Source organism: Dipteris shenzhenensis, chromosome 1 (genome assembly GCF_047967505.1).
Source record: "Dipteris shenzhenensis isolate YYH24624 ecotype China chromosome 1, Dip_SZ_1.0, whole genome shotgun sequence".
NCBI classification, from domain to species: Eukaryota; Viridiplantae; Streptophyta; class Polypodiopsida; order Gleicheniales; family Dipteridaceae; genus Dipteris; species Dipteris shenzhenensis.
Window position 1 is genome coordinate 23297699 of NC_141596.1, and position 10945 is coordinate 23308643.

Sequence of the window (10945 nt, forward strand, 5' to 3'; positions counted from 1 at the left end):
CTTTTCTGTGTGTACTTTAACCTTTTTCTTATAGAAGGAGCCTTAATATGTGCACCACCAAACTTCTCTTATTGAGACAAAGCTCCACCAAATAAGTTGTAATCCTATGTTATTACACAATTTTCCTACAACACTATGAATGGTTTCCACACTTGATAGACACTAACCCAATAAGCCAATGCTTAGCTAAGTAAGTGCAATATGGCAATTCCTATAAGCAAATTTCCCTTGACACAAGGTCCAAATTGTAAGCAAGATAAAGTATTAGCCCCAAATTTTGATCTATATAGAGAAAGGTTACACAAAAAGAGAGCAAAGACTCATATATTTATTTTAACTCTCAATTTAAACAAGACCAAGACACCCTACACACCACTATTGTGTTTGTTGCAAGTTTACAAGAGAGGGACCGACTAAGGACCCTAGACTGGACAAGACTCGGCTATGAGCAGTTCTACCAAAGACAATCATAGAAATGGAAGCCAAATGACAACTCATAGGAGCAACACACACACATAGGCTCGCAGCCTGGACAAATAGAGTGAGCATGAAGCTCAAAAATCAAGATCACATATTATCACATGTGCCCAACCGTTCAATATCCAAAGGTTCAAATCCTCCTGATGAGGGATTTTATCCACATCTCATGGGTTAAGATACTTGCAAGTTTCTTAACAAAGCATTCAAGTGTTGAACTCTCTCCCTCCTAATGCATAAGCTAAGCTAGCCCCTTGAGGGGTTGCACATGAACATGCTCTTACGAGCTTATGGCATGGAGGGAAAAGACATGGGTATAGGGATGGTTTATTTGGCCTTAAAATAGCATTATTATGAAGTTATTCCCTTGATGCATGACATAAAGGTCAAAGGGAAAATGAGAGAGCACTAAAATGATATTTACACAGTGGGCCGTTGCGCAAGCTTGGGCGGGCAATGGACGGCCGAGATTGGCTACCCATCAAGTTTGGGTGGTGGACATGTTTACCACATTAGCTCAACTTTAGCGGGCTGTAACCACCCTTAGGCGCTTTATAGACCGCCCATGCTTGCCCAAGCATAGCCCAATGTTGGTACATTACTTTGATAAAAGCTTGGGCATGGGTATTTATAGACCACCCAACGTCTCTTGCTTCTCGGCAACAAAAAGATATTAAATAAGAAACTTACAAATTAATATGATTGGTGGATAAGAGCCCATTCCCACTCTACGCTCGTCAATGCTGCTTGTACATTGATGCACATTTTTTAGCGTTGCTCAACGTGGGTTCCCACGACACTCCTCATTGAGAACTTGCAACAAGTTCTGGTAGTTGCAAATCGACAGAGATGATTGTTTGGAAAGAGGCTAACCCCGAAATGCCCACCTAGAGAGACCACTTTGCCGTCTTCAACAACAGGGCATTCCATTGCCACACTGGAGCTCTCGCTGCTCGTGGGAACTTCCCAATTCGTGGCATGTGCGCTCTGGTGGGAACATCCTCTAAGTCGTGAGGTCCTCCTCCACCTCCTCATGCGCTCATTGGTTAGTGTAAATGCCCTTAGAAATGTAGGAAAAGTTCCACATCAAATGGAGGTCATTTTAAAAGCCACTCCCCACAGGATGTTCATTCTTGGGTTTAGGGTTTTGTAGCCTGTGCTAAAAAAGCAATGATCTTACGCCTCAAAGTCCTTACGATTCCTGTGCCTTAGGACTTTACCTTGATCCCGTATGGATGTCCGCAATGATCAATCCGTCTTACAGCAGGAAGAGATCAAGTACATTCGCGGCAACAGCGTGTCCTTCAAGGTGGCCGGAATGTCCTTACTTGCGCCAGTAATTATCCTCGGTTCGTACATCAGCTCTACTTATGGTAAAAGTTTCCTTCTCATCTTTGGCTGTAGGACCTTTCCGATAAAAAGCTAAGAGGCCAGCTTCAGCGGAGGGAGGAATTGATTGGCAAATCCGCTCGAACTGCGGCCAAGTTTGAGCAGGTTGGCTTCTGCTTGTGCACGAGCTTTCAAAGGCGTCCGAACGAGATAAGTGTTGCGATTCTGCGAACTTCTAACGTTGTGTGCTTCTATGGTGTGCAGTGGTTATTACCAAGTGAAGGAGGTTATTTGGAAGCTGAGGGTCTTGAGCAGACAAAAAATTTCACGCAAGAGGCTATCGTCTCCAATGTAGATCTTCTAAGCTCACGAAAGGCCTTTGACATCCAACTTCCAGGTTTTGGTTCTTGGCCATTGCACCACGAAGAACAAGTTTTGTGGGGTTTATTCGGTATCGATAAATCTTTATTTCATTAACAAATTGGTTACGGACTAAGGAAGTTTTTCTTGTCGTTTAATTGCAGTTTTGGGACCTTACATGATAGATTACACTAGGAGTGGTCGGTATCTATTGCTTGGAGGACGGAAAGGTCATATAGCAATTATGGATTGGAAGGGAGCTCGACTTATTTCAGAATTGCAGGTATGAGCTAAAACGATTTTGTGACCGTCAAACATTTGAGGCATCTTTTGTTACACAAATAACCAGATGCAAAATCTTGACAAATCCTAATGCTGTAGCAGAAAGTTCAGATATTAAGAAGCATCATAGGGCATCATGGTGGACAGTAGAAACAAGGCCAATTTATAAAATACTAAGCACAGGGAAGCAATGTAAATTGAGAAATACTGGGGGAGTCAAGCTTTGCACGATTGTGGAGTTGTTAGATGGTGAAGAGGAGCTTGTGGATGCTCTTGAGATGTTTGACGTGACTCACGAGGAGACAGATGGTACCAATGATGCAAGGTGAGCCCCAAAGGTTGGGGCTAGAGATGGTTCCATTTTTCCTTTTGACCCAGGTGGTACTACACAACTCGTGGTGATTGCTCAGGAACAGAGTACCCACGGTTTTATGACCATTAAGACCTTGCAGAAAGTTAGGTTTGCAGCCGCAGAGATTGATCGTTTATCGTTGCCAATGGACGACATGGATTAGGATGCTATGTAAGGATGTGTGGATCTGACTCTCTCAAACGATCATGACACGTGTCCCATTGATGTTTTTTTGGAATTTGATTGGATGAAATCTTTATGGGAGTTTAGAGTGCCATGACTCTCAGTTTTGCACACAAAGGCAAAACAAATGGTGTTGCAGGGTTCGACAACCCCAGAAGGAGCTGATTTCAGCAAGGTAGTTGGCCAGCGTGACAAGAAAGAGGGTGCCTTATATGCATTGCACCATACTGAATCTCATATCGGGAATGCCTTTTAGGTGATTGCAGCAATTCCTCTTTGAATTTGCTAATATACCACACCGTTTACCACTAAAGTCATGATCCTTCGCTCGGGCATTATGAAGTTTCATTATGGAGTCCTTCACTCCCCCCTTAGTGAAGCGGGTAGAGGAAGTGGGGCATGGCAAATGTGAGGTGTCAGGGACTGGCCGACTGCTGTTCGGTTTTCTTCCTCCCCCTTGCCGACTTTTCTGGCCCCTCTTGGGCCGACTTTACTGCCCTATATAAGGGCTGTTGCTGGGCTCTTTTGGGCTGCTGCCTGGCCCTAAGGGCTGCCCCCATTGGGCCCTACCCTTGGGCTCATCTATGGCCTGGTGGCTGGCCCACCATAGCCTCCACCTCTGCCCCTTCTGTCCTGCTGGTTCTGCCCTCTGCCAGGCTCTCTCCAGCCACGTGTGCAGCGCCGTACTGATCCGTACTGCTGCTGAGGTCAGCCGCTATGTGTTGCCATTATACAACCACTCACCTCCTCTTTCTAGAGCTCCAAATCGCCACTGATCTGCTCTTGGACCTTCTCTAGATGTGCTGCCCACATGACAGCCATGATGCTGTCCATGTGGCAGCCCCTTTCTCTCTTTTTCTGTGGGGTACTGCCCTAGGTCTTCCTCCCCCATGCTCTCCTCATATGGGGGCTTACAGATGGGGAGGTGACCCCAACATATGTTGTGTTTCTAGAGGATGAGTTTGGGTATGTTCCTGGACTCATCTAGGTATATACTAGATGGTAGTATGCTGGAACAATTTTGAAGCTGCCTGGTAGTATTTTGTCATTGAAAAATTACAAATGGAAGTCATACTTCACACTATCATTGTTGACAATAATGAAATGAAACTTGAAACTTGTGAAGGAAATTAAAATTTTGAGAAACCATTTGCAATCTGTTTTTTTCTTGTATAATGTGCCGGTCTGAAACATAAATGATCATGAATCCAGTGTGAACATAAATCAAGTTTGAAGAACATAAACGGCTAGCCTCTATGAAACAAGGGTCAAGGCTCATAAAGGAAAAATAGATTGTGCTTACTACTAAGCAGGTAATAGAAGCTCGATTCTAGACACAGCATACTAGCTAGTAGCTAACTAGAAACTTGAAACTTGAAACACAAAGGGCACTGTATGGGTGGAGAATAAAATAGGTGGCACTTTTGGGACCTAAATCTGATGTGTTTCCTTTTTTTGGTGGGCAAGTCACGTCTGGAATCCGAATAACACACGTTTGGTATCAAACACTTGAACTGCTTGATTGGCCAAGGAAACGTGTCTATTTGCATATAGCAAGAGGGGGGGAAAGTTAAACATTGTATATGTATACTTTGAGATAATTAATGACATGCATTAATCACCTTATCCTCATCCTTGAACACATAGTACATTGGCCATGTTCCATGTGATTATGAGACCCATGTTTGATTCATGTGCCTTTTCTCATGAGACTCATGTGCACACTCACCCTTAACCTCTAGGGAGTGTTTTACAAACCATAAAATTTTCAACAATTGGTTAAGCTAGATAGCTCCAACTATGTTACTTGGAAGTATTGGATGGGGACCGACTTGTTCCCAAACTGCTTAGCACTGCTGGTTGCTGATGACTGTTTATGTTTGCTTTGGTGCTAGCCTTTGTCACGGCTGAGTCTGCCCTTAACCTACGGAGTGCTGACAGAAACTCAGTACGAAGACGTTTCTATAAATGGATGCTCAAGTATGCGTGGGTGTGTGGATTTGTATATGTGAGAGCATATGTTTACACTATGGTTTACATCCACTGTTGGGCACTGATGACTTCAGTGGTGATGCCATAGTAGCTAGTCCCTGCTATGCGTGATGGAGTTAATGGTTTTCAACCTTATGAGTGACTATCATGGGATTGAAACTGCACACTGTGTTGTGTTTTTAGAGGATGAGTTTGGGCATGTTCCTGGATTCATCCAGATATTATATACATGATTGATTGATGGTTTGTAACCTCCTCAGTTAAAAAAAATGTTTTTCAGAGTGTATTTACCTGGTAGATATGGCTAGCTTGTTTTTGATAGCTCTCAAAAAAAATGGAAGCCATGCTTATATGTTTAATATGTGTTATGTTTTTGTTTCTCAGGTGGGTGAAACAACGAGAGATGTTAAATTTCTGCATAATGAGCTGTTTTTTGCAGCTGCCCAGAAGAAGTTCGTCTACATTACAAGCTCTTACCTACAGTTTTGAGTAGATTTATGTCAAAGCTTTTTGGCTTTCTAGATCCTATCTCATATGTATGTATATTTTTGCAGGTATGTATACATATATGACAAGAAGGGTACGGAGATTCATTGTTTAAAAGTATGCTTAGGGTTCTTCCTCTCTTGCAATTTTTGGTCTTGGCTGATATATGTTCTAGCCCTATCTCTCAGCTCTCTGATATCTTGTGGTCTATGTCTTTTAAACGAACAGGAGCATACATTTCCCTTGAAGCTTGAGTTCCTTCCACACCACTTCCTGATTGTATCGGTTGACAAGTTCGGTGCCTTGAGGTATCAAGATACTAGCACAGGTACAATGATTGCGCAACATCGAACACAATTAGGTCGCTGTGCAGTGTTGCGGATGAACCCTTACAATGCAGTTGTTGGTCTTGGTCACAGCAATGGCTCTGTTACAATGTGGAGCCCCAATATGGGTACACCACTGGTCTCGATGTTATGTCATCGAGGGGCAGTCACTGCTGTGGCATTTGATCCCGAGGGTCGACATATGGTTACAGCGGGTATGGATGGGAAAGTGAAGGTGTTTGATTTGAGAAAGCTCTCCCCTGTACACATTTATTTTTCCCGATCACCGGCTAAGTCATTGGACATAAGCCAAAAAGGACTCTTGGCTGTGGGCCAAGGTTCTTGTGTTGAGATATGGAGGGATGCACTGATCTCTAAACAAACGAAACCTTATATGATGCACCGGCCGGCAAAAAGTTGGCAGGTCAATGACCTTTCTTTCTGTCCCTATGAAGATATTCTTTGCATTGGTCATACTGGTGGAATCTCATCAATCCTTGTGCCTGGTTCAGCTGAGGCCAACTTTGACACATATGTGGCGAATCCGTATGAGACTGTGAAGCAGAGGCAAGAAGCTGAGGTTCACTCGTTACTTGATAAGCTGCAGCCGGACATGATTGTGCTTGATCCAAAGCAGATTGGTTCTGTTCAGCGTGGGCCCAAGGAGAATCAGCATATAAGAAGTCAGCAATCACAGGAAGCCAACAGGGCAGCTGCTGTAATGGCTGGAAAGGCTGTAGTTTTGAAAAAGAAAACGAAAGGGCGAAACAAACCTAGCAGACGGGAAAAAAGGAAACAAGATAACATTATTTCTGCAAAGAGGCCATTAATTGAAGCTCAGAACAGGGTAAGGCCTTTAAAAAAACAAAAAGCTATGAATGATTCTGTACCCAGGGCTCTCAAACGGTTTATTTAAAGGTAAATGATTAAGAGTTTTATATCTAAAAGGTATTTGTCAGAATCCATTGAATGAACACAGGCATGCTTTTGATTTGAGACAACCTGCTTTAGAGTGTTCGAACTGTGGATTGAAGAATATATTACTGGAAGGGCCTTTCGTATACATTGGTAAAGCTTCACCTCTTTGTTCAGTACATTCTTCCCACTAACTGCCGTGTATAAAGGGTAATTATTTAGTGATGTACCTTCAATTCAAGTCCCTGAGGCCGTGAGGTTTAGCGAGCAACTACTCTTTCTTTGGTTTCCTTAGATGAAATGCTGTGAAGCTTTTGAGGTATAAAGTACTCCAGCCATGACCAATTGAATTGTCCTTTTGCTAATAACTGCAGTCTGACAGGGTTTCTATAAAGTCGTATCTGATAGGAGGACCGATCCCTATGTAAAAAAGGAAGCATAGAGTTTATCTTGTGAGGTGAAAATAGCTAGTGAAACTCCATTCGTTACAAGCTTCAGAACAGGCTGAAAGCTCAAGTTTTCAAACGTGCTCGTCTTTATCAAGCTTAAGTTTGAGAGACCTCTTCCTCTTCCTTGCTGTGCCATCTGTCTAGAATGCAGCCTGTATGAGTGAGTATGTTGCACATTCAGAAAGACGTGTTGCCCAGCCTTCATTCATTGCCAATGGACACAAACCATGCATCTCATCTCACATCTTAGCCCCATCCTGATTGTGTTGGAAATGAAAGCACGTTAAAAGACTCATATGTGCTTCAGATAAGGAGGTGAAAGTTGTGGGAAATGAAGACTCATCAATAGACTCAACACGATAGAGAAGAGAAGATCTTTGTATAGCACTGATAATGAGAAGGGAAGGGAAGGCTCATAATGATTTTGTGTCAAGTGTCCAATAAGTCATTGTGGATCTTGAGGGCGATTGGCTTAGCCTTTGCATTGTAACTTGGTGTGTGTAATGCCCAAGCTTTTTTTAATGTAAGCACCCACTTTTGTAGCAGCAAAAGTGCTAGACTTCATCATGGCTGAGTCTGCCCTTCACCTCCGGAGTGCTGACAGAAGTTATATTATAGTCTACACCCACTGTTGGGCGTTGATGACGTCAGTGGGGATGTCATAGTAGCTAGTCCCTGCTTTGTGTGATGGAGTTCATGGTTTTCAATCATACGAGTGACTATCGTGAGATTGAAATTGCACTATGTTGTGTTTTTAGAGGATGAGTCGGGGAATGTTTTTGGATTCCTCCAGGTATAAGCACCTTCTTTTGTTGCAGCAAAAAAGCCGATGTGGGATAGAGGCTTGCAGGGCCAAGTGTTATAGTTATGGTAATTTCTATAAAGAATGGGAAACATACATTCAGGTAGTGAGCTTGCCTACTTGGGAAGAGGTAAAGGGTGCAATCAAATTGATTGTTTTGGACACAAGTATATTTTTAACTTGATGGTGTATTTTTCCTTGTGAACTTATCATCCAAGTGGTAGTGTGTTGACATTGTGACAAATGTGTGTAATTCAGAGTGATAAAATTGACACCAAGCCTAAATAACAGGTTGAAGTCAGCAATCATTGTGTTATTTAGTCTCATGCTCCTTTTTATTCCTTTTTTTTGGTCTCTTTTGTTTCTTGATTTGTTTGTTTATTTTTTCTTAGTCACCTTCTTCCTTTCTTGTTTATTTCTTGTTATCTTTCCCTTTTTGTTTAATTGACGTATTTTAGTATGCACTGAGTTTGCCCAAGATATACCATGTTTCTTGAGAAATGTGATATTGCTACTTATGCTTGGGCATTGATGACAACATAAGCATTGCTTTGCTTAGTAGTCTACCTTTTGTTTTTGATTTTTTTTTTGGTTAGCTCATTTTTCTTTTCTTCCGTTATAGAAATTTTGACTTTAGAATAACAAAAATTTGAATTTGTACAATTGGATATATTCTAGTGTTACAAAAGGGGGGGGGGGGGGTGTATATATAAAGTTATTGTTCCATGTTGATAAAAAATCTCTTGATCCATCTTATGAAATTTGTAGCTTTTGTTTGTTTGCTCCTTCATGGATGTGTAAATGCGCAACAAATTGGTATGTGTCGTGGTTGATCATGCTTTTTCAAAAAACTTAACTATCCTAATTGTAGCTTAGAAAAAATTTCTAGCTTTCACGACGCTAACGAGAGATGCCTTCCATGTCTTTAAAACTATCCCATTTGAATCTAAAATAAGAAACAACTCATTATGTTAATGCTTCGTAGGTTGTTGAACTTGAAAATGCGTAACACAATCTATTAACATCCATGATGCCCATGCCTCGGATCTAGAGAACTTGTTTCTTCTAGCAGTTATGTAGGTCTTGAGCACATGTGCGCGCACGCGCACACAAATTGTTATCAATAAAGAAAAATGAATGATAATATTTAAGCTGTTTTGAATGTGTTTAATATGATATGGGATGAGATACTTCAAAAGAATAGGGTTTGTAGGACCTAGGTTTAGATGGCAAGCTTTCCCATGCACTCACCCTTCCATGTGGATGGCCCCATGAATGCATTAAGTAGGTGGTCACTCATAGTCCAAGTGACAAAAGAGTGATCATGGCACGTAGAAAACATAGAGTCAATCTATAGCAAATATAGAAGGCAACTTGAAGCAAAAACTTGAGAAGGATCTGAGTCACAAAGGAGAAGCTTGTATGGAGGCCCAGTTGATTACTTTGTGAGCTATATGTTCAAGCAAGCTAGAGAGCTATAGAAGGCAAAATAATGGTCAATGAACATCGTCAATGGACTACCATTCATCAAAGAGGTAGATTTGTGTGATGGATGCCTTTATGTGAAATAACATAGAGATCATTTTCCTAAGGGTTAAGCTACTAGAGCCAAGAGATACATGACTAATATGCCATAACTCGGTGATAGGAGATACTTCATCACATTTATGGATGACTATACTAGAAAGATATATGTCTACACCATAAAGCAAATGTTTGAACTTCTTGGGAGGTAAAAAGAGTTCAAAGCCTATGGCAAACAATCAGTCTCCAAGGCATAAACATGGAGTCAAGTTGTAGCAAAGACAGAAGGGATCTTGGAGCAAAAACTTGAGAAGGCTTTGAATTATGAAAGACCAGGTTGTAGTGGAGGCTGAGTTGATTACCTTTGAGCTATATGTTCAAGCATGCTAGAGATCCTCAAATGGCAAAGCAATGGTCAATGAACATGGTCAATAGACTCATTTTTGTGAAGCATTCATGTACGAGAAATAGTATAGAGACTCCTTTCCCAAGGGTCAGGCCACTAGAGCCAAGAGCTACATGACTAATATACCATCACATGGTGGTAGCAATATTGATGACTATACTAGAAAGATTATTTTTTATGCTATGCATAAAGAAAACGTTTGAACTCCTTGAAAGGTTAATAGAGTTCAAGACCATGGAAAAAACTTCGTCTAGTTGTAAAATCAAATAGCTTTGATCTGACAATGGGAAGAATATGTCTCCAAGGCATTTACTCGGTTTTGTGAATATTAGGAAAAATACAAAGAGTTTTCCTTGCCAAAGGCACAACAAAGTGGAGCTGGGGAGAAGATGTCTCCAAGCATTTCCTAGATTTTGCAAATAGTGGGAAATACATAGAGAGTTTTCCTTCCTGAAGACATAATAGAATGGAGTAGGGGATAGAAAGAATTCCACCATTGTTGAGTGTGAAAGGATCATGATTAAAACTAAGGACATCATGACAAGTATTGGGTAGAAGCAATATGCACAATAATTTATTTGTTGAACCCATCCCCTAGAATACTTTAGATGATATGACACCAAGGAAGCATGAAGCAGAGATAAGCCAAATGTCTAGAATCGCATATTTTGATCAACTACCTATGCTCATGTGTCAAAGGACAAGAGGGGCAAGTTTGATTCCAAGAGTGAGAAGTGCATCATGGATGGAGGAAGATAAACCTAATAGGTATACAATCTTACTACTCATAAAAGTTTGCTTTCTATGATGTGGACTTTGATGTAACAGTAAAGCAAGCGACTTGTTGCCATCATGATTATGAGGAATCAGATGGAAGAGTAGACAAACAAGAGATTTACAATGCCAGAGATACAAATTTGTAGACATCCACAAATGATTAGGAAGAATTAAATGGAAGAGCAGACAAACGAGACATTGACAATGCCAGAGATCTTGACTTGCAGACACACATAGAATGTGGAATATTTATGAGTAGGATCAATCAAGGGTATGGGGCAGCAT

The 10945-nt window shown here is 41.3% G+C and overlaps 1 protein-coding gene across 2 annotated transcripts; it reads left to right on the forward strand.

Annotated features, from left to right (window-relative positions):
• Positions 1–1222: 1222 nt before the first annotated feature.
• Positions 1223–6907, forward strand: LOC147905560 (Transducin/WD40 repeat-like superfamily protein). Of its 2 annotated transcripts, XM_087373348.1 has the most exons (8): positions 1223–1492; positions 1690–1786; positions 1882–1971; positions 2071–2203; positions 2331–2449; positions 5360–5427; positions 5530–5578; positions 5690–6907. In XM_087373348.1, the coding sequence occupies exons 2-8, from the start codon at positions 1709–1711 to the stop codon at positions 6701–6703; spliced, it is 1551 nt and encodes a 516-aa protein (XP_087229474.1). In that variant the 5' UTR covers positions 1223–1492; positions 1690–1708; the 3' UTR covers positions 6704–6907. The 2 variants fall into 2 exon arrangements, with proteins under 2 accessions (XP_087229474.1, XP_087229466.1); XM_087373340.1 differs by lacking the exon at positions 1223–1492 and having other exon boundaries at positions 1585–1786.
• The last annotated feature ends 4038 nt before the right edge of the window (positions 6908–10945 follow it).

Bases quoted from the DNA above. Each gene is read 5' to 3' on its own strand.
- LOC147905560 (XM_087373348.1), top strand. From the start codon at position 1,709: ATGGATGTCCGCAATGATCAATCCGTCTTACAGCAGGAAGAGATCAAG. The intron at 5,428-5,529 runs GTTCGTCTACAT...ATATTTTTGCAG, and splicing joins TTTGCAGCTGCCCAGAAGAA to GTATGTATACATATATGACA. The intron at 5,579-5,689 runs GTATGCTTAGGG...TTAAACGAACAG, and splicing joins CGGAGATTCATTGTTTAAAA to GAGCATACATTTCCCTTGAA.